Source organism: Microtus pennsylvanicus, chromosome 8 (genome assembly GCF_037038515.1).
Source record: "Microtus pennsylvanicus isolate mMicPen1 chromosome 8, mMicPen1.hap1, whole genome shotgun sequence".
NCBI lineage: Eukaryota > Metazoa > Chordata > Mammalia > Rodentia > Cricetidae > Microtus > Microtus pennsylvanicus.
The window spans coordinates 14,220,222-14,247,957 of NC_134586.1; the positions used below are offsets into that span (position 1 = coordinate 14,220,222).

The 27,736-nt window shown below is 43.9% G+C and overlaps 1 protein-coding gene across 3 annotated transcripts in view; it reads left to right on the forward strand.

The window, feature by feature from the left end:
• Window positions 1-27,736, forward strand: part of Grin2b (glutamate ionotropic receptor NMDA type subunit 2B) — a 457,560-nt gene that overhangs the window by 304,157 nt on the left and 125,667 nt on the right. For all 3 annotated transcript variants that reach the window (XM_075982484.1, XM_075982485.1, XM_075982486.1), the window contains exon 5: window positions 21,248-21,362. In XM_075982484.1, coding sequence (XP_075838599.1) covers window positions 21,248-21,362 — 115 coding nt within the window. The remainder of the gene's footprint in view (window positions 1-21,247; window positions 21,363-27,736) is intronic.

The following is a 27,736-nucleotide window of genomic DNA, read 5'->3' on the forward strand; positions in this document are numbered from 1 at the left end:
GAGGCTTTTCCCATTCCTTGCCTGTCTCCTGGGCTGTGTAATTCATGGTAAGGCAGAATTCACATCTTGGAGCAACCTCGCTTACTGTTTCGTCTCCACTGCATTGAGATAGGGAAGCAAGGCTCATCAACCTAGGCCTGGTTTTCCAACGTCTCATCATTCAAGGACTTATTATGCACTTTGTGAAGTTTCTGGGTCTTTTGTTTTTCACTCTTTCACCTCCTGCTGGGTTTGGGTCATTTCGCTGCTTGTTAGGACTTTCCACCTGGTGAGGAAGAGGTGCCGAAGAGCAGCCGAAGCGTTTGCTCCACGCTAGGAGATCTGCAAGGTCTTCCTTGGTGAGGAGGAAATCGGAACCCTTTGCATATAATCAGGTGGGGGCAGGATCTGATGGTTTGGGTTAGAATGCCCTCGCTGTCCCCATCAGTGCTGATAATGAAGAGTTGACTTCGTGGAAACAAGATAGAAATGGACTGCAAAATGCAGGGACCTCGCAGCGAGCCGTGACTTCGCCATGCTCCTGTAATGCGATGCGGTAATGAGAGGAAGCCGGAGTCCATATGAGTTCACTGAAGTATCAAATTGGTGTGCAAGCCTTCTTGCCTTCCAACATAGGGCCGGCGCACATTAGAATGGACGTATTCAATGAGGATACGAGTGTGGTGAAGGTAAAGAGTACAATCACCTATGGCGACTTTCCGATCGTACTCACAGCACTTCCGTATAACAAACCGTGAGGGGAAGCCAGGGCCAAACTTCCCAAGATCATCTTATGACCTTCTCCACAGGTGCACAGGGGACCGCTGTAATTCTGAGTGGTCTCAGCAAGAGCAGGAAAAGCAGTTCAAAGAGAGTGCCAAAGTGTAAAGATATCTGAGTTCTGCAACCAGAAATCAAGGTTTACAACGGCTCGTTGGAGCTGCTTCTCGCGGGCTGTTCTCACATTCTTACCAGCAGGACCCTTCCAACAGGCACAGTGCTTATGCTGGATTCCTTCTTGGTGGTTATCTGCACGCCAGGCTCCCTTTAGTTCTTGATCCTCTGGCGTTCCTTCTTCCTCTTCCCATTTTTTGAAGTACAAGTCAGCTGACCAGCATCATGAAGCCCTATGGCAGATGTAGTTAAAATAGGAAGGAACATAAAAGCCAAGTGTTCCACCCTGAGCACTACCTGCAGAGTGCAGGGCTGTGTTCTGTCTTCCTTGTCAGGGTGCGGAGCGGTGCTGGCATTTTAAATCCAGTCCACTTCACACTCTAAGTCCTTCTGTTTGGCTCACAATGGACGCTTAGACTGTCCTCCAAAATTCAATCCACCTCCACTATTGTCGCTCAGATTCACATCATCTTTCTTATCTGGACTGTGAGCCCCTTCACTTGTCTTTATTCCAAGCATTATTTTCTTAACAATAAAAAATTAATTAGAAAATTAATTGAATCACTTATCATTCCCGTTTAAAAAACTTTTCTTAGATTCTTACTTATATAGGATCATAGCAGCATATTCAAGACCATGGTAGAGTCTTACTATCTTTGCAGCCAAAACCCACTGCCTCTTTTCATCTGGTTTCTTTGATTCCCTGTCCTCTACTTGATTCTGCATGAATCTTGCCTTTGTACCCAGTATACCCTGGACTGTTCGTGCCTGTCTTCTTTGCCAGAAACTCTTCATATTCTAGGACCCAGCTAAAATAGCACCCAGGCATTCTTGCCAACATCATACCTCCACTTATTAAAATGTTTGAATATGTTTTGTTGTTGTTGTTGCTGTTTTGATACAGAATTTCTGTTACCCTCCAACTCATAGTGATCCTCTGCCTCAGCCGGGATTAGTGCCGGGGTTAGAGGCATGATTCAACATAGCCAGCTTCTGTGGCACAATTTGAAGTTTATTGTGCTTATCAAGTTTTAGTATTTAGACCATTGTATTTGTGGGGCTTCAGTCTCCAAACCTGTGTATCTGTGGGTCATTTGCATTTGGTGCTGCATTCCTGAGAGACAATGCAATATCAGGGCACTCTGAAGAAGGGGCAGAAGAGAGGGCAGGGGACAGGTGAGAGAAGAGGAGACAGCTGTCATGCAGTTTTCTGTCCTGACTCTTCCCTCTAGCACCTCAGGGAGATGCCCCAACATATGGGTTCATTTGAGTCCTTGCTAAAGGCCTCCTGCCTGTTTGTCTTCTCTTTGTTGAATGGAGTGGGATAATGCAGAAGCCATAGGGATCCCTTCTTGATCTCAATAAAATAAGTTTCTTGTCTTTGTCATTGTCACCAAGCCAGTGAGTGAGAAATACGGACACTCTTCACCCTCCTGACTGCCCTCAGAGGGATATCTCTGCATCAGAACCTGGCCATGAAAATCACAGTCAAAGGAGCATTGTTAGCACTTAGAACTCAGTTTTCATAACTTTTTGTAGTACTGCCCCTTCCTCTGAGATAGGAGTGTGTGTGTGTGTGTGTGTGTGTATTGTGCTGCTAAGTATCAAACCCAGAGGAAACTTTATTTATGGTAGGTAGATGCTCTACCAACTAAGATATATTCCATGTCTTCTAATGTAGGCTTATATAACCAAACATCAAACCAGACATTTCTAAAATATCATGTGCATATTGCTTCAAGTCTTATAAGTGAGGAAGAAAGAAAGGAAAGATTCGGAGAGACCAAAAGAAAGCTATAATCCTTCCCACACATGGGAAGACTTGTATCAGCTCCTTTAGTTCCGGAGAAAGATTGAAAGAGAGGAGAGACATATAAACATGTGGCCAGTAATGTTGTCTTTGACGTAGACATTTCAAATTGCATGCTAGACTATGGGAAAGAGCTGGTGCAATGGGGTTCAGAAATATACTTTAGGGATTAGACAGGTCACATTTAAATTCTGACCTATCTTTCCTTCGATAATGCTACTCGCCATGGCCAAGCCTGTTTCCTCATCTGTGACATGGAATCACACCCAGCATCGTGTGCAAGCTCCTTGGAGCAGTAAAGGCTTGGAACACATGGCTTCTCACTTTCCTGTTCATACCTGACCCCTGTCACATGCCTTACTAAGTGAATTTCACTTTGAGGAGAGGCAAGAAAGCCAAGTTACAGATTGAATGGTGTCAACGGTTCTTGTGGTTGCTTGCGGCTTCCATGGCAAGGGTCTACCCTGAGGAGAGCCCCTGAGTGTACACGGATAGGCAGGTTTGCGAGTCCTTAGTTCTTGTTCAGAACATTAAGAACTGACTCCTCTCTCTTCCTTCTCTGCTTTATGTTTCTGTTCCCTGTTCATCTCTTCCCCTCTTACAAGCCAGTGACCCTGAGACCACGCACTGTTAGACGTGAGTCACAGACGACAGGAGCGGCTTTCAGATTTGTGGTTTTCTTCTAACACTGAATTATGAGCCTCTTGGGTACAATTCTCTGTCAGGATTGACAACTCTGCCATTGCTGGGCTGGAGGAAAGGCTCTCCTCGTCCAGGAAAAGAACCACAGGCAACAGAGTCACTAGGGCAGGAGCGGAGTGATGTGTGCCCCTTCTGATGGTGGACAGACCTGTCTATACCACAGAAATACCAGGAAAAGTTCTTGGGATCTGTCTGGGGAATAATGATGGAGTTTTCATCTCAGGGGTAGGGTCCAGCGATCCACGTGCTCACGAGGCTCACTGGGTTTGCATCAGGGACCCAGCTCAATTTCTTGAAGTAAGCCTACAAGGGGCTATGGGATGCCAACATGTACATCTAGGGATGCTTTGTTGTGCCATGGTGTCAGGATTGCAGTTTTGGAGGAGTCCCAAAAGCTCCGGAGATCTTAACTGTTTTCAGTTGAGTATGAAGGAGAAACTGTGAACTACCACAGGCCCCATGCTTCCATTTACGTGTACGCTGGGTAATCTAAACTGGCCCAGGAATCATATCTCTGACAATCCGCCATCTCCAGGAACAACCTAAGTATGTTTTCAAGTAGCCTTCCCTGTGTGCTACAGGCATAGGTTTTACTAAGGGACAGCCTAGATCACTAATGCCGGACAGGGACTTGGTGTCTGTCTTGGCAGGACCTAACTTGACACATTCGGTAACATCCCCATCACTGTAGTTTCCCCTCCTTATGGGACCCGGAAAATGAAAACAACTGTGTTTCTGTGCGGAATACTGGATTGAAATAAAGGGTCACAAAAGCACACGAATAGCCACAAGGAGACTGCGGACCACATTCATATGTTTTCTCTTTGGCTCCAGCTAGGGCTCCTTGAGCCTCACGCCTGCCATCCTGAGACCTTCCTGGGTGAGATTTAGATTTGGCAACAGCAATGTTTGAGAGGAATTTTCTATCCAGCTGGAGCCTTGGGTGTGGTCAGGAAAACAAACGAGAAGCACGAAATGATCAAGGTAATTCATCTCCTCCAGGTGGTTCCTTTCATGGGCCGGCCCTTAGCTCCTCTTTCTACAACACCTACCTACTTGGATCTTGACTTAGTTTGGCAGTTCTCTGTATGTGCAATGTGGTTGCCATGGAGATGCTACCCAGCATGCTGCAAGCTGTTTCATCTTCTCTCCATCCCTTCATTTCTCTCCAGTGTGTGCTTGTTCGCTTGCGTTTCTACCTCCCAGACACTCAACCCAAACTTTTTTCTAATTGAAGACATCAAACACCACACTTCTTCAAGCTATGTTGCTACATTTTCCTCATACTCCTATTGAACGCGTTTTGAACTTCATATAATCAGAAGAGCCTGGTAGTGACTAGAGAAAAGGGAAGAAAGTTGCTCCAAATATTAAATCTCCCTTGTTTATTCTGGGTGCCAGGGAGTCTGAGGGGATCCAAGCAAGTGTTGATCAAATTAACTCCTGCCTACTTTCCCAGAGGTTAAGTCCTTACTGAGGTTGAGAGAGACTTAGCAAACATACCTTTCTGATTTCCACCTGGACTCTTTCCTTTCCTGCTGCTCTCTGGAAAGCAGAGCTCTGAACTGCCTTCATCTCCTAATTGCCTGTCCATGAAATAGCCATAGATTATTTTTGTCCGTTATTTGCATTGACCCGTAGGCATCTCTGTAGATACTGACATGCTGGGTTATCAGGGGTTGGTCCAAATATGAAGAAGGTCATAGTATGAATATTAACTACTTACTTCCACCTCCTGTGTGATTTATGTCACTGGTGGATAGTGAGAAGGGAAAGACTGTGTAAATATGTGTACCTAACAGGGTAAACATAGAATGTTTTCGTCTATGTATACTAAGAATAGTTTTATTTTTCCTCAATAATTAGAAAGGTAGTAGAAATAAATACACAAACCTCTTTTTCCTGTTTTCTCCCTTAAAAAGCCATCTCACTGGTATGTCATGAGCAAAATGAATTGTATTTCTTTATTTCCTAAAGTGATAAAAGGATTTACATTAGTAAAAACAACATCCTAATATTTACTTTTACATGTGCTCCAGATACTTTGATTTTCTAAACTTAAAAGAAACTCATCAGTCAGTCACTTTAGTTGAAAAGACAAAATACAACCTGATTTCTTTTTCTTTCTTGTAGAAAAAAAAAATCTCATAAGAAATCAGGGGTCCCTGTTACTTCCCACTGACTGTCAATTGTGTTTATTTCTATGTTGGCTCTCTCTAAGGGCCCAGGATCATGTGAAAAAATGGGGGTTCAAGTGAGTTACGTGATTCTCACAGGCAGAGCTGGTTTTAGGGGCAATTTAATGAGGAAAACAGAAGAAGGAGACATTTTAAAAGGACTTGTGCAAGAGTGTCATCAGCCTATATTTTGTCTCATTGTATTTAGAAAACAAATTTTGATACTTCATTCTTTTATAAAAATCAATAATGCAGTCATTTCCCCCTTTCCTCCCTTCTTCCCTCCCTCCTTCTCTCTTTGTCGTGTGTGTGTGTGTGTGTGTGTGTGTGTGTGTGTGTGTAGAAGACAAAGTAATGAGGAATACTTTCCAGGCTAGTCATATAGAAGTTCTAACAAATCGATAGGTGTTTATTGAACACTTAGCACCAGCAAGGAGCTAATTTAGATTCTGCAAGAGGGATAATAGGACAAGATTTGATTGTTTAAACAGTGCATTGTCTGTCATAGAGTACAAGATACAGACATGAAAAGCTAAGTAACTACCAGGAATAAACTGGGTCATAGGAACAGTATATGAAATACTGAAATGAGAGGCCAGAGGGCAGAGGGAGGGACGACAGGAAGGGGCATGCATGGTCGAGAGAGGAGACAGGGTGGGTCAGATCTCATCTGAGCCGGTAAGCAGGCTTAGTTCACACTGCAGAGAGCTGAGAGCTGTAGAAATGCAGGCAAATGTGATGCTCAGGGGTAGCAAAGAAGCCCTAGGCTTCAGCAAAGGCTCAGAGAACAAAAGAGAATCACAAATGTGCAGCTGCAGCCAAGACGTGGAGGCCCCGAGGAAAGGCCAGCTTTGACCCCGGCTAGTAGGACCTGCAGGAGGTTTAGAAGCAATAGCTGCTGCTGCACTAAGAAGTCTACTGTAAGGATCTGGGGCACATAGGGTGATGATGTAAGACAGACGTCCAACATTCACGCTGTTTGAGAAACCTGCATATGAGATGGTAAGGCTCGATAGGAAGAAGACAGAAAGGAAGGGACATATGCAAGACATTATCGTATGCCTACTATGTGCCAGACCCCCTTTCAAGTGCTTAATAAGAATTCAAGAACTCGAGGAAGGAAAATTAGGCAGTCAACCCGTATGAGGAAGTGGTATGTCGGCCTCACTTCAAGCACCGGAAGTTTGTCATGGGGGAAAGGCAAGTGAGCACCACTTGGGTCTGAGGTTGAAAGGGATAACCTGGAGGATTAGATGAGCTCAAGACTGGATGTGTAGGGCTGATGAGATGGCTCACGGTTAAAGCACCCCATGCATAAGCTTGGGGACTGGAATTCAGATCCTCAGGACCCACATAAATGCCAGGTAAGTGTAGTGGCCAGTCTGTAATTCCAATCTGAGAAGGCAGAGCTGGGGGATCCCCAGAACAAGTGAGCTAACAAAATTAGATCTAGCGGTAAATTCTAGGTGTGACCTAGAGACCCTGCCTCAGTGAAGAAACTGGAAGATATAGATAGGGTCCCAATATTAACATTAGGCTTCCACATCCATGAGCACACATGTGCACATACACACAATGCAGACATTCATACATGCACACGCACATGTGTGCATACATGGAAATGGGGAAAAATAAAGATGGGAGCTGTAGGACTGGAATTCAGTCATATTGAAGATCTGGTATCTAAGAACAGCTGGCAGGGTGCGTGAGCCTGTATTGAGTACCCAAGAAATAAGGGAAAGAGATCTCTCAATCAAGCCCAGCGCTCACCAGCATGGCTGCTCTCACTAGGCAGCTTGCTCCGGGGGTGGGGGTGGGGGTCCTCTGTTTCTGCCTTTCTAGGCTAGAACTACAGAATTTCCATGGGTCCTAGGGGCTAGAGAGGGAGGGGCCAGCAGGAGCAGACAGCAGAGGAGGTGAGGAGATGCAATACAGCTGCAGGAGGAAAGCAAAGCAGCTGTAGGATAGCATCAGACAGGAAGCAACACTCTGCAGAAGCAGTCTTCAGCGGGATCCAAATTCAGAAGCTCAGAGCCATTCGGGCACCTGACAGTCCAGACCCAAAGTATGGGTCTGCGTCCCCTATTGAGAATAAATGAGATTTTTATTATAGCTCCCAGAAAGACTTTAATATCATATTTTTTAAGTCCTTTGAGAACTTGGACATTCTGTGCCAAACCAAGATAAACTTTTTCCAATCTTAACGGAGCCAGATAAATACCCTCGCTATTGTTGGCTGTCTCTAACAAGGGCTCTAGGAACGCAGCCATAGACGACTTTCTATCGGACCTCCTCCCAGAGCCTGAGCTAAGAATTAATTCTCCCCTAAGTCCAGTCAAGCTTACTGCTTTGTCCTCTGACTTCTTCTAAGGCAAATTAATTCCTTTTCTTCACGTCTGAGGGGTTTGTGCATGTGACAGGTGACAGACTGGCAGCCTCCAGAGAATTAAGTTCTTTTACTATTCTCTGTCTCCTAAACAGCACTGTGACTTCACTCATCCTTGGAGCCAAGGTTTTCTTCCCTACAGCTCTTCACTGTGGTGCCAGCTTGAGGACAACCATCTGATGTGACTGCTAGGGGTAACAGAAATGCTAAGATCCTAGGCTGTAAAGACATTTACGTATGGGCTTAGGTTTTTAGCTCTACTGTGGTAGAAGTTTCTGGATTCTTTGTATTCTTCTCTCCTGACCATTGCTTCTTTTGACAGTCCCATGCTCAGTGTGAGGCTATGTGGAAGGAGCGTGAGCTTTGGGACTACTGGGAAGTGGATGGATTCAATCCTGCTGCCAACAGCCTCGGGTTTCATTATAGCATAGCTATTACATAATCACATATAATATATGCTATTATTTTATAGCATTGCTGTGATAATTTAAAATAACATAAAACACCCAGAACAGAGCTTGGCATGTGTTCAATAAATGATAGCATTCATTGTTGGACTTTTTTATGGCACAGCCAGAGCTGAAATATGGCTTCCAAGCAATTTTACTTCTGTGTTAGAAAGCTCGGAGATTAATTTACCTCGGAGAGACAGAATTCTGCAACTGTACACTGAAAAGAAAGAAAACGTCAATCCACAAATTGTGTACACAATGCTGAGATATTGTTGCATTTTTAACTGAGTTTATTGGTTCTAGGAATATAGCTCCTAAGAACAGTCAGTTTGTCCTTTTCATTCACGTGGTAAGAAAGGAATTGAAACAGAAAGAGATATCAAATTATACCAAAAATTTGAACTCTTTAAGGATTGGAGTCTTACATTGCTGCCATCACCAAATGACAGAGGAACCCGTGTTGGGCCTGGTCCTGATAAGATTGATTTGATATCACTGTGGCAAGCATCCCAGCAGAAATACTGAACTAAAGTTCAGGAGACAGATGAGAACTGGAAGACAGATTCCAAAGCCATGATGTGGAGCTGATTAGCGATTGGCTATGTCTCAAGTGTCGCAGAGAGGGAGTGTCAGCTCAAAAATGAACATAAAAGGAGAGAAGTCTAGCCTGAGGTATAAAAAGAAAGCCAAGATAACACTTGAAGCAACAAATATGCAAAGCAAAGGTCCATGAGCAAATTCCCAACAGCATCAAGCGCCAAAAGCTACCTGAGGAGCACAATGAGAGAGCAAAGGCTACTAACTTTACTTTTGTAGACCTTGTTTTAGTTGCTGATGACTTCACCAAATATTTTGGCAAGAGCCAAAACTAAAATGGTTGAGAAATAATGTTTGATGACAAGGACAGGCAACAGGTGTCAATTACCTTTTGTGAAAAGTTTTCAGTTAAGTAGAGAAGTAGAGATGTTAATATCATTCCCTTCGTAAGGGGTTAGAATGTCTCTCTGCAAACTGCCCTAGTAAACAAAGAGTTAATGGTACAAATGCACAGTAATTTCAGAAGCATTAAAGAGCATGTTTCCATGGAAACATCAACCTACAGAGGGAGAGAAAGAACTGAGATCCCCTGACAAAAAAGGAACAGCAGAGTTCTACCCCCACACAGTACAGCAGGCAGAGTTGATTACACGTTTCGCTCATCTACCCTGGGAAAATGCAGTTGGGGTTCACGGTGCTGTCCTCTTTGGGGGTGGGGGATGCTTCGGTTCACATACATTTTTGCCCTCGTTTTGTCTGCAGCTCTAAATCAAAGGCCAGCCTATGTTAGACTGTTGGAATAGTTATTGGTGGGTACCTTTAACTGGGTAAGCAAATAAATAAACAGGTCAGTTTGAAGTCCCCTGGCTTTCCCATCGTAGCCCACTCTGGAAGCACTGCCTCGATGTGCCAGGATTTAGAGCAGTGTTTGCAGAGACTCAGCGACTCTAGACAAATAAGGCGAGGGGTGGGCTGATGATGTCAAATTTTTGTGTTATATTTTATTTCTGTTAGTCTCTGTGTGTGTGTGTGTGTGTAATAAAGGTGCTCACATGCCATAGCAGTTTGAGCTATGTTGGGCTACTTACAGGACTAGGTCCTCTCCTTCCACCATGTGGGTCCCTGAGATCGAACCTGGGTCACCAGGGTTGACAGCAGGTGCCTTCACTTGCTGAGCTATTTCACAGACTCAGGCTGACAGGGCGACAATTTTGACCAATGTCTCAGTGTCAAGGTTTACACTGTGACGCGTCCTCCTTGATTCTACACCCAGTGGCTCTCACTGCTCTCGGATTCATTCTGTCCACTCAGGACAATCTTGTGTAAAATTCCCACACTCTTCCCTGCAGTCCCAGTGTAGGAAAGTCTCCCCTCACCAATGTCATCTAGGAAGTCATTCTCCAGAAGCAACTCGAAAAAACTCCATGTTGCTGTCTCCTGCCGACCTTCCCAGCTGCCCACTCTCTTCCCCCATCTTCCGTAGCACCCCACATCTGTTTCTTCAGAGCAACCTTTCAGTCTTTCCACTAGCATCTTGTGTTCCACTTGGTCTTTCTCACCACTCAAGCCTTTTCTGAAATCTTACACTCAACAAGTCATTGTGTTTTTCTCCATGTGGAAGGGTTCCCTCCAGGTGGCAGATATGATTTGCAGGTAAGTCCCCTCCACAGTCTCCCACACACCTGTAGTTCTAGCCACCAAACCCATGGCCTCTTGGGCATTCTCGGCGAGTACCTTGCCATGGAGTGATATCCTCCGCGGTTGGGTTTTCTAAGTTATAGATGTGTTCTTGACCAAGCCAACATCCTCCGCAACCATGTTTCTTGCACCTGTAGCATGATGTGATTATGGTTTACCTATTTCTCTTAAAGGCATAATCTTCCCAGAAGCCCCTTGAGACCTCTCTCTGCTGGAAGGCTTCTCAGACCCTTGCAATAGCTTTTCCTCCCTTGGTTCTCTTCCCCTCCCTCTACAGCAGAATGACTTCTGGGAAGTTCCACTTGAAGAAATCTGCCAACCATTGCTAGGAGACTAAATTACAGCCTCATTTCCCATGAGTGACAATTCATAATATCTGTTCCCATCCCTTGTAAGGGAAGCTGTCACTAATTCGTTATAAATCCATTCACTTCGTTTGCCCTGCTTTAGTAGAGCTAAATAATGGTTAAATAACAGTTCAGCTTGTGGTAACTACCCAGAGAATGGGGGCTGCATATGCAGCTTCCAATGTGCTGGTTTTATTGATCCTCTGGGTGGGAGAGAGGAGAGAGAGGCTCTTGAATAGGGAAGAACAAATCAAGGTCAATAAGAGGACAAATGCCCCACCATTCTTTTGCTGGGGTCTCATGCTTAGGGTACTTTAGGTCCTGGAGAAATGTTCCAGAGAAATCTGTCAATTGCTGCTTGGTTAGTTTTGGCATAGTTTCTATGTACTGTTTCCAACTCATGAGCAGAACTGAGTATCAGAAAGACAAGCCTTTACTTTAAAATTATTACCAGGCATCCTGGTTACTGTACAGTGCTCTGTTAAACATGATGAGAAGAAGCCATCCTGGAAGAAAGGGTTTATTTCAGCTTACAGCCTACCGTCTATCCCGGAGAGAAATCGGGGCAGGAACTCAAGGCAGGACCCGGAGGCGGGAACTGAAATAGAGATGACAGAGGAACACTGTTAACTGGCTGACTCCCAGCGGCTTGCTCAACCTGCTTTCTTATGGACTGCAGGACCCCATCCCAGGGGTGGCACCGTCCTCAGTAGGCTAGGCCCTCCCACATCAATCATCAATCCAGAAAACGTCCTTCAGACTCGCCTATAGGCAATCTGATGGAAGCATTTTCTCTGCTAACTTACTTCTTCTCAGATGACCCTAGCTTGTGTCACACCGACACGACATTAGCCAGGACAGTGGACATAAAGGGGTAACAGCAATGAGCTGAGAGTCCAGCTTACTTTTGACCTATAATGTTTTGCTTTAGCTTAGTCCTAATGCTTGGCATGGATAGTGTGTTCTGTACAGTTTCAGCACAGTGTGCACCATAAGGTGGGAGAGAAAGTGAGTTTTATTCAATATTTTGAACTCATGGATAACATGGGAAAAGGAGCTAGAATGCAAAAACAGTTCTGGGACCTTGCTATTATCTGGGCATTACTTGGGGCCTGGCCCTGAGAAGTCCCATTATTCTGATTACCTTAGCTGGACCCTAACAGGTCTCGCCATAGCCGTGGTGATGAGGAGTCACCTAAGCCCACTAAGAGGAATAACTTCTTTTCTCATTCTTCTTCTGCACACAGACCTGAAGGGAAGCAGGTTTGCTGTGTTGCTTGCCTCTTTAGTTAGTGCCAAGAGATGGCTTCACGGGTTCCCCTAGGAAGTGTCATACCTTTACACAAGGGGGAGTATGGCTTTTTAAAGAGATTTTAAGAACATTGTAGAGCATATACTTTTGTTGTATGATAGGGCCTCTCTTGGGTATATTCCCAAGAGTGGTATTGCTGGGTCCAGGGGTAAGTTGATCCCGAATTTCCTGAGAAACCGCCATACTGCCTTCCAAAGTGGTTGCACAAGTTTGCATTCCACCATCTGAACATAGCGGACAATGAGGACTACTGAGAACTCAAGAACAATGGCAATGGGTTTCTGATCCTACTGCACGCACTGGCTTTGTGGGAGCCTAGGCAGTTTGGATGCTCAACTTACTAGATCTGGATGGAGGTGGGGGTTCCTTGGACTTCCCACAGGACAGGGAACCCTGATTGCTTTTCGGGCTGGGGGGAGACTTAATTGGGGGAGGGGGAGGGAAATGGGAGGCGGTAGCGGGGAAGAGACAGAAATCTTTAATAAATAAATAAATTTAAAAAAAAATAAAGAGATTTTAAGGAGAATTTACATAGTGTCCAAGGCAGAGCTCTGGGAGGTCAGAATAGGGGTCATTTACCCTGGATTAAAATTATGAAAATGTGAGCACATCTGTTGTGTTCTTTGGAAAGGAAACTTCATATTAAAGTAGTCTGTTTAAGTGATTTCCCACTGCAGAAACCCTCCCAGGGATTAATAGCCATGGTAGTGAGAAGCAAATGTTCTCAAGCCTTAACTTGGATACCACAGGAATGAGAGATATTTTGATTGTAGTATCACAAACAAAGCAAAAATCGGGGAATTGGGAGATTCCGAAGTTAATTGGCCAAAGCGCAGCAGAAGTTCCCTAGAGCTGTGTGGTCAACGCCCTCGAAACACTAACATTCTCCAGTCTCCACGTAGTATTGTTAAAAGGTAACAGTGGCAGGGCCGGAGAGATGGCTCAGAGGTGACGAGCTCCTGCTGCTCTTGCAGAGGACCTGTTCCCAGCACCCACATCAGCACCTTCAACTTCCTGTCATTCCAGTTCCCGGGGATCCTATGCTCTGTGCTTACCTCTGTAGGTGCCCGCGTGCATGAAGAACACACATATGCTCAAGCCCACAAGCACACATATAACATAAGACTTTAAAGTCAGGTGTGGAGGTGTGTGCCCTGTGATACCAGCAGCGGGGAGACAGACGGGCTGAACTCTAGCGCTCACTGCCTAGCCAGTCTGGCCAAATTACTAACGTTCAATGTGAGAATTGAACTCAAAAAATATCGTGGCGGGTAAATGAAGAAGTGACCCTACCTCCACCTCATAATGTCCTAACATGGTTTGCTGTACTGTGTGTTGTGCATCCTTGTGTGTGTGCATGCATGTGTGTGTGGGCCCACGTGCATGTGTATATATAAAATCTTTCCCTCTTCATTTGATTGGTTTTGTTTCTTGTTTTCCTTTTATGCATCTCACCCCATAAGCCCTTGGGGACATTGATCAACCCTTTCCATTTGCTTATGATTCTTCCTGCTGGCGCAAGCCTCTGTGTTGATCTCCGGTAGAGCTCTAAGTAAGTCCAGGGGAGAATTGTTGCCTGGCATGGAATGTCACCTTGACCCCCTTGGAGAATGGTGCAGATTGCAGCAGCCATCACTGGTAGGGGCAGAGGCACATCTCCCGTGGCTTCATTGTTCTTTTTAGGTGAATAGAATTCCATTGTGTGTATGTAGCACCTCTACATAAATCTTACTGATTTACGGCTGTCCACACATAACAACTTTCTGGAGGAAAGAAAATGGTTTCTACCCTCTTCTGTCTGGGCAGAGATTACTGGGCGAGTCTTGACAATCCTCCCCTATGTTCTTTTATTTCAGATAAAACTAAGTCATGACATTTAGTTGTGAAACAGAATCCAAGTAACAGCTCTCAAAATTCTTCATTGTTGGACTTTCGTGTCTGAAGGGATTTTTTTTCCTTTGTAGTAAATGGTGATTGATGTCACCATTTGCCCCTCAAATGAACTCACTTCATCCCGAACTCCCAGAGGGATGAAGCGCATTTCTTGCCTCTAGTAGAGAAGAGGAAGCATGGCAGGCTCCTAGGAGCAGCCTTGCAGGATATTGTACAATCTTCCTCATTAATTTAGCATCACAAATAGAATCTAAATGGCTTATATATGGACCAGCCCAACTTGAACTTATCGTTGTTTGTGAACAATCTTTTTCAAAATAAATTTATGATATTAAATACCATTTCCAAATGATAAAATGTTTAATTCATTAGAAGACAAACTATTTTTAATCTGCCTCAAGTAATTATAAATGGATATTGTGGTTTGACCTTTAAATTAGTTTCTTCCAATGTTCTCCACTAGCTATCATTTTTTCCTAAGAGAAAAAGCTTACAAAACTAATTTTCTAATTATTTTGTCCAGCACATGACTTCATATTGCTATATATGGCATTATAGCTGTGAGAGAATTTTCAAAGTTTCTTCAAGTGTTCTTTCAAAATAACCAACCAACTAAACCAAAAAAATATATATTGACATTTAAGTACCTTGGAAATATTATCACCCAGCTTAGGGACGGACGAATCTAACGGGGCCTTGCTGGTAAACTCCTCATCACACGGTCTGTTCTTGTGTGTGAGATCGGATATATTTATTTTTTCCTATGGGTATGTCTTTTATTCTCCCCCTTTTTCCTCACTAGCATTTGGAGGTGTTATCTGGAGCCTTTCATTGAACATAGGCTGTTCAATGAATGGGAACACTCTTCTGAGTTGAGTCCCAGAGAATCCATCTAAAATCCCCAAACACTAACATCTAAAAATCCTCTGGTCACGACCTACCAGACTATCAAATCCACCAGAGTGATTTGATTGCTCAGGATTCATTTTGATAACTGAATTCCTAATTTAGGAAAAAGTAAGACATTTCTTTTTAGTTTAACCAAAGCATAATATTAATAAACATAAAAATCTAATTTGCAAATATCTTGGCCACCTTCCTTCATTACTGATTCTAATGAGCTGGTTTTAAAAAGTTTTAAAATTCATATTTATGATCTGTGAGAAATTGTTTCCACTATTTCCAGGGAAAATGTGTAGAGGAATTGGTCACTTCCAGCAGTGCTTTCTACTCCTCTGAAAGATTTGTGGCCTTGCCAATCTTTTTGCAATATTTGAATAGACACAGTGTTTATCAGAAGAAGTGCAAGGTGGTAGATACCTTAATTGCTGTTGTGTATCACTGTTAATTATATATGTGTTCTGTAACATAATATTGAATACCTGAAGCACGTCTCATAAATATTAGTTCAAAAGAAAAAATAAAATGTCCAATAAAGAACATGTCACATCATGGAGGTTCTAAGATGGCCTTTTACCAATCTATGTTTGCTAAATTTTTAAGTTTGCATACAAAGTAATTGGTTTCATTTTGATGTTTTGAACATAACTATCATTGTATTTTATTCTTATGTATCCCCATTCCTAATTATTCTCTTCCCACTCCACAGTTTCCTCTCAGAACTGTCATCCCTGGGCTCCAGCCTCTTTTTGAACTCTCAGAGTACCCTAGTTTACACAATGGGTCCACTCTTGAGATAGTACCCTTTTCTCCATGGTTTAAGTCATGGGATGGATTTCTTCTCTAATCACCATCTTATGAAAGCTCATGACAGAATCGGAGCCTTGTGGGCCCTGTGGGTCTGTCTCAAGGGCACAGCTTACCCTTTCGGGAAAGTTTCTGTTTTTGTTCCTCAGACAGGGAGCCCCAAACCTGGAGCCCTGAGTTACTTCTTAGTGCATTGCTTGCCTCTTTCTCTGCATTTTCAGTCATTCCATCACTGCCTCTGTGAATTTCCAAAGCTTTTCCTTCAGTTTCTCTTTGAAACAAAGTCTCTCTCATGCTGATTTTTCTCAAATGGATCAGGTAGTGGCCGCTCCGGATTTGCCATCTTACCTGGAAGTTTGTCATCTATTTAGTAGATGACAGACTACAGATATTAGAGGCTAGAGATGTATTGCTGGTACCAAGTCACAAAGTAGAACAGTTTCAGAGATAAATGTAAGCAGGTGGTCAAGAATTCATTCCACAGGGACTCTGTTCTCTTTACTTTTAATAGCTAGAGAGTGGACCTGCGTTCTGAAAATCTGCTCCATTTAGAAACATGGTGGTGAGCAGAAGGGACATGGTGGACTGGGGTTGAGCACCTCTGGATGCTGTTTCTAACCCTGTCACCTGTAAAGCTACAGAACTTTTCTGGGAGACAAGACACAGACTGGGTTGGACGAGCCAGGCTGACGGTGCTGTTTCACATTATCACCACATTAGTGGGTATTGCTTTCTATAAAGCTAATGCTTTGTAACAATCTGAAGACGGAAAGGTGCCACCATGCCAGGGCTCTAGGTTTGCTGACAAATGCTGGCAGGACTCCTTCAGGTGCCTCCCACACAGAGCACACTGCTGAGTCATCACTCCAGGCGTTTAGTCTACGTGATACACAAGAGTTCTGTGCGGCCAAAGTCAAAAGGGCACAGGTTTGTTAGCCTCTGTCTGACCCTATTAAAAACCTGCTGGAGTGTGACTTAGGCCGTGTACACCAAATGTGTTGGCTGGGAGCCCATCAAGATTCTGAGTCTCCTCTTCAACCAGGAGGTACACAGGAGGGGAGATCTGTTTTACTTGATTTAGTCTCTGGTAGGGATTTAGGTAATCCGGAGCATGGCGCGTGCTATGAAGATGCTAAAATGCACAACAGGAACTTTGAGAACTGGTGTCTCTTCAGAACGTCATGAAAAGAAACTCAACTCTTAAGAATAGATGATCTGATCTCTGAGCCTGAATGTGAATGTCCCTTGGGGAGATCATTTAGCATCTTGGGGCCTGTTTCCCTCTAGAGTAAGAGTTTTCAATGAATAAGTTTTTCACTTTTCTCTGACCCCTGACAAGCTCAGATTCTGTGTGATGCTACAACTGTAGGAGATAGGCCAGTGGGTGTCTTGGATGTCAAACCACATCTGAGAAAAATGAAGCAAAATTTAATACATCCAACCTTGATTGGACTTCAGAGAGATGAGAGTGTGTTATGGGCAACATTTCTGCCCAGGCTTTCCCTTAATCCAGGGGGATTATCTGCGTGCATAAGAATAGCATGTGTAGGGAAACCAGTGATTATGGGGGGCTCAGACTCTTTATTGTAGTTTAATTTTTTTTACCTGGGACTTCTATGTGGAGGTTTCAAGGTCATAATATTTTAAATGAATAAAGTATAGCCAGATCTAAAAGTAATTGGATGTTTTTAGTTCTTATGGGAAGTTTAATTATCCGTGTGATCTTAGGACCTGGTGTTACTGCCTTGTGTGGAAATTAGTCTTCATTCTTTCCATGCAGCCCGTGTATGGGAAGGTCTTGCTAGTGGTACTATAAGATTTTCATCACAGAAGCTTAAAATTTGGCAGGTGTCCTGCCTTTAGATGTCCGTGTCTTGTTAACACCATTTTTCTGAACGTTCCCTGTTATACAGGCTCATATTTAAAATCACCTTTGGGGCGCTGTTCTTTATTTCATTGGCTCATCCCAAGAACTGTTTTCCCTGACATCTGGAGGTCACATGCCAGTTCTAAAGAGGGATAACTGAAGTTTGGGTGCTGGGACCGCAAGCAGTAAAGTGATGGCAGCCAGAATCCTTTCACTTTTTTATCACCAGTGAGTGGACGAATGTGCTCTGCTGTTCAAGGGCCGTCCTCACTCAGGGCTGGTGCAAGTCATCAAGTGCCCGGCAGGTAAATGGTGCCATGGTACAGGCAGTTCCTCAGAAAGAAAACACACATCCTGTGAATGATTAATCTATATGCTGCCGAACGCCATACATGATTAACACGCACGTTGTGAAAGGTTTTGTAGAGTGTCATAAAACTTTATTGATAGTCTTGTAAGTGTAAAGCATTCAAGAAGAGCGCAGATGGATGAAATGAGCCCAGCAGACAGGAAGGGGAGAACATGTCAGCAAGGTAATGATTTCCACATGAAATCGACCTGGGGCCAAAGTAAGAGAGATGCTTAGCTACAGACCAGTTACGATGCCTTTATGTGGGTTCTAGTTCCTGAAATTTTGACTTTCTTCATTTATGCTTCCAGCTCGATGCTATCTGCTTCAGAAAAGTCATTGTGGGACTCTGTAACAACCCAATTCATGTTACTTAGGACGTCAATCATTTCTGGAGCTTCTATAATCGCCTTCTGAAATGGACACTTCTTTTAAATATTTTAATAGTGTTTTAAATAAAGGCAAAATAATATATAGCCCTGCCTGGTGACAAGGTGGGTACTTAGGCTGGTAGTTCATTTTCCCCTTTCCTCCTCCTTCCTTTCTGTCTCGTCCCCTTCTCTCCCTCCCTTTCATCTCTTCTGTTACTCCCTCCTATCTTTCCTTCCTTCTTTAAAAAGAGAAATGGGATTAAACTGGTTTTTTTGTTGTTGTTGCATAATCTTTCCTGAAGACCTCCAGAAGCAATTCCAAGTAGTTCAGGACTATTATAGGAATGACGTGTTTTGCAAGCTCATGATGGCAGATGCTTTTCTTGTAGTTTGTTACAGTGCCGGTTTTGTAAGTATATTCCGTAGAATAGGGATTTGGGCTGGGTTTGGAGTTATTGTCAACTATAGGAAACCCGGATATCATCTTCAAAGTGATGGCAAATTCAGGGAAGCCACACTGACTGGACTAAGAGGTCAGGAGCAGAGCCAGGGATGAAGAAGATGCCATGTGGGAGCTAAGTGGGCCAGGATGCTGCACTCTATTGATGGAGGGTGCTCAAAGAGAGGAGGAGCTTGGGGCATATGCTGGACACATAAAGAAACAGGATCTGCTGAATCCCTTGTTGCTATGAGACCAAAAGCAATATGGTAGAAAGCCTGTGGGGGCCTAGGATGTTGCTTAAGTATTACTTCTGATCAAAATTAGTAATATAATATTAAGCAAATAATTTATGGTTTCTCCTTCTCAATCCATAAAATTAAAATATAGAAGCAAATGATCTTAGGGTTTCTTCCCAGATTAATCTTTATAATATATATCTTTATAAGGGATGTTTGACATATATCTTCAAATATTTGAAGAATGCTCAGGCAAAAGGAGGACTTGACCAAGACTATAAAAATATCTCAAGAGGAAACGAGTTTTGAAGGGTTGCAAAGGGATTGGAAATCAGTTTTAAATAAGACAGACTCGTGAGATGGCTGCCTCGAGGGTGGAGGACACCATAGCAAGTTCCATCAATAGGGACATTAAATAGACCCCCAGAGGACCAAGTCAATGACGCTGTAGAGAGAAAGCATCAATTGCAAAAAGCGACAAGCTAGCTGACTTGAAAAGTCTCAGTTCAAAATTCTAGGAATTTCTACTCTTTTGGAATCTTCTGTGCTCGCAGCTGTAGCGCTCCAGCTGCAGACGACGGGGCATGGCAGGCATAGCAATCCATGCCCTTCCTAAAATGAGAGGTGCCCTTGAGGGGGTTGGTTCGTGCTGCATAGACATCTTTTCAGTTGCTGCAAGGATCTACATACCTCCCTGCAGCCTTGCCTAACCTAACATAACCTGCAGCAAGCAGCGTCCCCAGATGTGTGGAAGAAGAGTTAGAAGAGGGTTCCCTGAGTGGCCTCTCCATGGCTTTGTAAGGTGCCTCCTTGGCTTCTTACCAGAGGTTCATCTCACTGGCTGTCAGGCCCACAGTGCAGGAGTGGCGAGTCACGCGAGCACGGAACTCGTCCCTATTGATTCCGTGGGCCCTGATGGTAAAGGGACATTAATTACAATCCATCCAGTTGTACTAATGCACTTGCAATGAGCAGGCCTGTGGGGATTCCCAGTAAAGGAGCTGCTTCTTAGACCCAGCTGCTTGCAAGGGACAGGGTGGGCTGGAGACGAATGACCTGCAGGAAAACCATTTCACTGGTCTGAAATTGCTTCCAGAATTTCCACGAATGTATGCTTCTGTCCCCAGTGCACTGTATAAAAGAACCACTTCCCCCTCCCCGCTCCTTTCCCCACACTCAGTATTTTCTGCTCAGTGTGCAGCCAACAGAAGTCCTGGGTTCCAGATGCCTCTGGCCCACCACACTCAGGCAGTCTCACAAACAAGGGCTGAGCAAGACCTTACTAAGAATTGAAAAAGCATGCATGTTTGGGGGTGGAGACAGACCCCAAGCGCCTACATGCTACCTTTTTTGGCAGAAAGTTGTCTTGGTACATAGCCATTTTCTTTTCTTGTCTCCATCTCCTCCACCCTTTATTCCACCTCCTTTTTTGAATAATAATTGTTAACACTTAATGAGCACTTACTATGCACCAGACCCTCTGGTAAGTACTTAACCTAGTTGTCTTCTTTAAGCTTGCAGACTTAATTGGGTGATCTTTATATTGCCAGACTTTTTTTGCGGATGTGTGTGTGTGAGGGTCAGGCTCAAAAGTGTAAATGAGAACTGGAGAGACGACTCAGGTAAGAGCGTGTGCTGTCCTTGTAGAGGACCCGGGTTTGGTTCCTAGAACCTATTCTAGGTAGCTCACAAAGCACCTGTGATTACAGCCCCAGGGGACCCAGTGCTGCCTTCTTGTCTCTGCAGACCCCTGCACACATGTGTATATACTCCTACACACACATAAACAAATATGCATGTATATAATTTAAATGAAATAAAAATCTGGTTTTTTTTTAATTATTTGGTCAAAGTCAGAGCCTTCGACTGAACTCAGATGAGCTGTCCTTATTTCAACTCTTGGTAATATTTTTTCACACGGTTCCTATTGTAAAACTGAGATGGGTATTGCATAATCAGGAGGAATTTGAAGAGTGCCAGTTAACTAACGGCCGTCTCCCTATACCTTTCTCTCAACCTAGCTGCCTTCTGCTTTCAAATGGTTTTTTTTTTCATACTTTTAACCTTCCTTTAATTTTATCCTTACAGGTATCTGATCAATGTCACTTTCGAGGGGAGAAACCTGTCCTTCAGTGAAGATGGCTATCAGATGCACCCGAAGCTGGTCATCATCCTTCTGAACAAGGAGAGGAAGTGGGAGAGGGTAGGACCCTTCTTTGACAATCCTTGGGCTGAGCAGAGTCAGGTGTGAGATCCCAACCTAAGAGCAAGCAATATAATACCTCAAAAGAGAGCAGCCTCTTGGTTGGCTTCTCTGGGCATCAGGAGCAAGAGGCTGGAGCTTTGAGAGTACAGGAGAAGCCAGGCCTCAAGCATGTATCCCCATCCTCTTGCTACTCTGGCTAATCTCGGGGCGGTTTTCTTTCTGTTTTGATGGCTGTCGGTGGTTGCATTGCTTTATAACTCATGTCAGTTGTATTGGGAGATGATATCTACACAAGCCAACAAATTAATTTGCTGAAGACACCAACTAGATAGTACCGGTTAGAGCTTGCGTCTTATGGTCCCTGAGGAAGCCCATAAACCAGTACAGAAGCAGAAGGGCTGACAGTGTTTCCTGTGACTGATGACTGGTACCAGGTTCTACTCAGAATCTGCCCTGCTACCAACTGATTATAGACTCTGAAATTTGACCTTTAGACGTTAATTCCCATTGACATCACTGCTCACCCGTTTGCCTATTTGGGACACTGGGGGGAAAAAAATCTTAACTCTGCAGTCTTTCAGTCTCTTTACTTATAAAATGGGAATTCAATATATTGATATCTATAAAATACTTGGAGCAGAGCCTGGCACACAGTGAGCACTCGATAATCCAGATTCTATGTTAATATCTAACAGTAATCACTGGGGCTTTCGCAGGTGTGTCCTGCTGGCATTTGTCCCTTGAAACACTCCAACAAATGGTTCTGAAAAGAAAATAAATAAGACTGGGAAATGCTATTTACTGCTTTTCAGTCCAAAGGAATCTCAGAATGTATTAGCAATGGGAAAGTTCAGATGCGTCTTGGAACAAAGAGGCATCTTTAACTTTATTTAATATGACATTTCCCAGAATTTTTTTTAATCATGAGAGATCTCCATTCATAATAATCTTATTCTATGTCAAGCACATGGGGTAATTGATTTCAGACTATGTCCATAGTTGCTATGGACAAGTTGGCTGAGAATAGGTTTTATGATGTCAACATGGTTGCAAACAGAGGAGAAAGCAAGTATGCCCAGCAGCGTCCTGTCACTGTCACGGATTAATGAGACACACCAACTTTTAGAGAGAAAAAGCTGGTTTCAGTTTATGGAATTTTACTCCATGGTCACCCGAACCTGTCGACTGGGGTCTCTGGTAAGATGGAGATAATAGTGGGGATCATGTTGAGGGAAGGCCTATTCACCTCAGGGTATCTGGGAAACGAAAGGAAAATATTGAGACCCCAATATTTTTTCAAAGGCACATTACAGATGACCCAACTTTCTACCCCTAGACCTCATATCCTAAAGGTCCCACCATTTCCAGTCATGCCATAGGCAAACAGTCAAGCCTTTAGTATGTGTACTTTTGGGGAGATTCAGTGTTTATATTGTAGCACCTGTCTGTCTCTCAGACCAAGCAGTCAGACATAAATTCCCCACAACCTACCATGATGTCCCAGAACCCCTGACAGCTAAGTTATCAGTCGGTCTCTAAACTGGACATTTGTGACTCAGCCAGTGGAAGTCAAAACCCAGTTCTTAATATTAAGAGAGGCCTCTGTCTGTCATGTTATAATGACATCATCAGATATGACATCATCTGAGTAAAGAGATTGAAATCACACCTGGTGATCTTGGTTGAAGTTATTCTCCTCTCCTGAGTTCCCATTTGATCAGAAAGAGTTAGACCCCGGGCTCAGCTGTCCACCCCAGCACTGCTTCTGTCGAGAGTCCATAATTTCTCAAGTGTTCTCATCCCTCCCATTTCACAGGTACTTCTGCCTATCTCTAGAAGAGGAGTTATTAATGACAGGGACATCATACACAGATCAGGAGCTGTGCAGCTGGGGAGCTCTATGCCCTGGGGCCATGATAGCTGTTTCGAGCGGTTACCATCTTACAAGTGCCCTTAAAAGTCGCTACTTGGATGCCCCAGAGTTCTCTCGTCCAGGCCCCCAGGTCTGAGGCCTGGGACCCTCATGTCCTTCTACAACTAAGTCTTCCCTCTGGGGGTTGGATCATTTGTAGCCTCAATTCTGCCTTTGTTCTGCCTCGTAAATGGAGGCCTACTTTACTGGGCCTCTCCGTCCTGAAACCAGCCTTTGCCCAAATCAGTCTTCCATGTGGCTGCTGGAATGAGCATTCTAAATACAACCATACATTCTTTCCTGGCCCAAATACTTGCTACTGTTAGGGTTTATGGGCCAGGTCTGCATTTTATCTGTTCTTGTGTTCAAGGCTCTGGTCCACTCTCCAAGGTTTGTTACATCTGTTCTGAGAATGTGCCCTGGTGTGTCCTACTTCATTCACAAGATGCCGCATTCTCTTTTCCTGGAATGAATGAATTGTGCAGTTAAAGAAGTCATCAGTTTATTGAAGTCCAATTAAGATGTTGCAGCCCCTTCCCCAATCCCAGTTGTGGTATGCTGTCTTACCCGCTTGCCCTGCAGCTTCGGTTTATATGTCTGTTGCAGCCCATCATTGCTGCCCCGAGTTGGGATCGTGAGCCTGCAGGCTCTCAGAGGGCAGAGGCTGTGTCTTTCTTCCTATCATTGTGTCCTCATAGCAATCTGGATGTGTGCGTTGCATAAAGCAGTTCAATAAATATTTGTGGAATGAATGAGAGCCATTACATAATAAGAGAGTTCAGAATCCATCATTAAGAGTCCAAGTTTATGCTATTGCCCTTGATATAATGGCTGTTTTCTTTTTTTAAAAGGAGAAATAAAACCCTTATGTAGATTGAGTTTTTATAGATCATACTTTAAATGCACCAAAGGAACTCACTTTTTAAAGAAATTCTGTGGCTAATCTTTTTGCTAAGCAGGTGGGGAGGGATTAAGACATAGACTAGAACCTTTGCATATTGAATTGCTTAAACCGGGAAACATTTCTGAGAAGAGGTGCTTAGCGATAGATGAATTTACAGGGCTGTGATGCTCCCAAATTCAGAAGCCCTGGTCACTCACAGGCAGGAGGAGTAGCAGAGACCAGAAGCCCTGGTCACTCACAGGCAGGGGTGGTAGGGATCAACCCCAGAGTATGACTCAATGTGCTGGATAACTTTACCTTAGTCTCTGTCCCTGCAGCCCCCCAGAATATTATTTCAAGGTTCCTAGTGTCAGTTCACCAGGTCCCCTGGCATCCATGGGAACTTAGTGGCTGTGGAATCTTGACCAGTAGACACGCTGGTGAGCATTCTACAGGGAAGGAGTGGGTACCAGAGAAATTAGCAGAGGAGCAACTTGGGTCTTTCGAAGAAAGGCCAACAGCATCTAGTCACTTTTCTTGACAATTCTCTTCGTTTTTTAAAATGATAGCTTTAAAGTAAAAACCAGAACCAGTGTAAATCCTGTAGAGTTCTAGGCAGCACAGATTCACACTATGAACAAAGAGAAATGCAGGATATTTGGAAGCACAGCAGCTCCAAGGGCATGGGTGTCATTCTTGCTCTTGTAATTTAAGTAAATAGTGTCCCCAGAAAAGCCTTCCCCCAGTGACCTGTGCTAAAGCAGTCACCCAGCTCCTCTGTCACAACAGTCCAATTTAATTTTCTTTCAGTATACATTTTAGCCGGCTTTCCACTTATACACTTGATTGTTTGTTTGTGGCTTATCTCGTCACACCAGAATGGATGTTTGATGAAGACAAGGACCTCATTCACTCCTACAATTGTAACCCTTATGGAGAATGCCTGGCTCAAAGTGAGCATTCAGAGATCACTGTTTTAAATAAATGAAGCATTCATACACCTGAAAAAGTTAGGTGTTGGCCAGCCATTCCACTTCTAACACACCTGTGCATGTGTGAGTGTGTGTGTGTGTATGCACATACGCACACAAACACACACACACGCACATGCAATCTCCTCTGAGACAGGTTGGGTCTTAGAAGGCAGCCTGAGAGCTGCTGCCTCCTCCCTTTGGAAAGGGCTCTGCTGTACCTGTGGAAGATCGCGGAGTATCCGAGGGGTTCAGTAGCCAATGGAGGGGTCTGCAGGCTGCTTTAACAAGGAACTGCAGGAAGATCCCTTATGTTGTGAGCAACGCTATGGATTTCATGACATTCCTTTGGTTTTTGAAAGTAATCCTACAGTTGCTTATAAATTTGGCTCCTTTGGAAAAAATCCGAGGTCAACACAACCTAGTTTATGGTTTTGGAAGTCAGAAAGAACTGCATCCAGTTCCCCACGTTGCCATTTATCAGCTGGGTAAGCCTGGATAAGAGGCCGCTATCACCCCAGTCTTTTTCCCTTTAGTGAAATAGGCTTTTACATGAAGTCATTGTGAAGATTAAATGAGACTTTATAGTCAAATACCAGTTAATTCTGAGTGGAACACAGGCAGAATTCAACAAATGTCGATTGATGGTTACCATACTTCATGGGTAACTTCTCGAAGACATGTTTGCTGTGCTCAAAACTCATGCCAACTGTTAATCTAGTAAAAAGAAAACCCCCTCATCACCTTGGAACTGCTTTCCAGGGATTCTGTTCTCAAATTCTGGAACCCTCCCCAGGGCAGCTGTTGCTACAATTTCTAATGTATTGCTCTGAAATGATTTCAAACACATATGCTTTTGATGTATTGACTCAACCTGTTTTAAGGAAAAAGAAACTGGCCAGGTGGTGGTGATGCACGCCTTTAATCCCAGCACTTGGGAGGCAGAGGCAGGCGGGTCTCAGTGAGTTTGAGGCCAGCCAGGTCTACAGAGTAATAAACCTGGTCTCAAAACACCAAAAAAAGAAAAAAGAGAGAGAAGGAGGGAGCGAGGGAGCGAGGGAAGGGGAGGAAGGGAGGGAGGAAGGGAGAGAGAGAGAGAGAGAGAGAGAGAGAGAGAGAGAGAGAGAGAGAGAAGCAAGCAAGAAAGTGGATCTGCTCTTAGGAACCTTTAATTGGGTCCTTCGTAAGTAATAGAGAAGTAGTGGGGGCTGTAACAACAGAGATCTCTGGAATACAGCATCGTTACAGAAAGCCAATAACAATTCTCTGCCATTAAAGAATGTGGAGTAGGGCCTTTAAAAAGGAATGTAAGTGGGGTATGGAAGCAGGAGAATCATGGATTTGAAGCCTTTTTGGGCTACATAGCAAGATCTTGTTGCCAAAACAAAGAAAAACCAAATAAATATAAATAAATAAACAAATAAAAAACAAAGTCACACACGTTTGCAGATGTAGCATGGGAAGTAGGAAGGGTAGGGAATGGTTAAAATAATAATAATGATAACTGGGTGCAGAGTGGCTCGTTTGTAAGACTTCGTAAGTGGGGGACAGCTGTACAGCACGCATTAAGAATAGCCTGGCACCGAGTAGCAGTTCTGCCGGCTCTCGGGCTGCTGTCTCTATCAGAGCCTCTCATGATTTGCTTCATTGCAACTGCTATCTGCTTCCATTTAATCGTTCCTAAAATGGGGATAATAAAAATGAAATGATGATGGTGCATATTCAGGCTGGAAGATGTAAACAGACCTCAAAGGGACTCTCTGGGTCACAACTGAAAGAGGTGACACAAAGCTTGCGGCTCTTCTTGTCTCCGCAAAGACACCCGCAATGTGTTTCTATAACTCCATTCCTCTGCCTTCACCTGACAACAGATCCCCTTCCACTGTAGAGTAAAGTGGAAGTGTCCTTGGTGTGTCTGTGTCATTTTGAGAATGCCAAGAAACCGTTGACACCTATAGTTTGGGACACTAAGTCACAGCCTTAGTGTCTTCACTTCCTGTGACTTCAGGGCACATAGCACAGCACACTGAGATCATAGATTCTTGTGGGGGTCATCCAGGGGAAGAAAGGAGCCCAGATGAGAAAAGGACAACCCCAAGACCTACAGCATCAATGACAACAGCATCATTAGCCTGAATATGCTATGGGTATCTAAGAGTTTAGGATGTGTAAGACAGAAGGGGTAGCTACTGCCTCTGGTGGCAGCACACACAGGACAGGGAGCTGGATCCAGGAGTGGGTGCTCTGTGATGCTAGTACCTGAAAAAGGATGGCCCTCTTCCACAGTGACCAATCAAATGATGCTTTGATGGAAGCAGATGTATAAGAAAGCCTTTGACTGATGGAATCTAACAGTCTCTCTCACACACCCACAATCAAACTGGCAGATTGCTTATAAGCACAGGAACGATGTATGTTTTTGTTTTCCTTGAACTTGTGTGCTCAGCATGATATGAGATACCATTGAGTAGGCCAGCAAATATTTGGTCACAGCTGCTTGAGTGTGTCTGCCCAAACTATATTCCATCGCTTGGCCTCGGAGGAGTATTTATGCTTGCTCCAGGCTCAACAGAGGGTGGCGAAGAATTGACACAGACACACATTG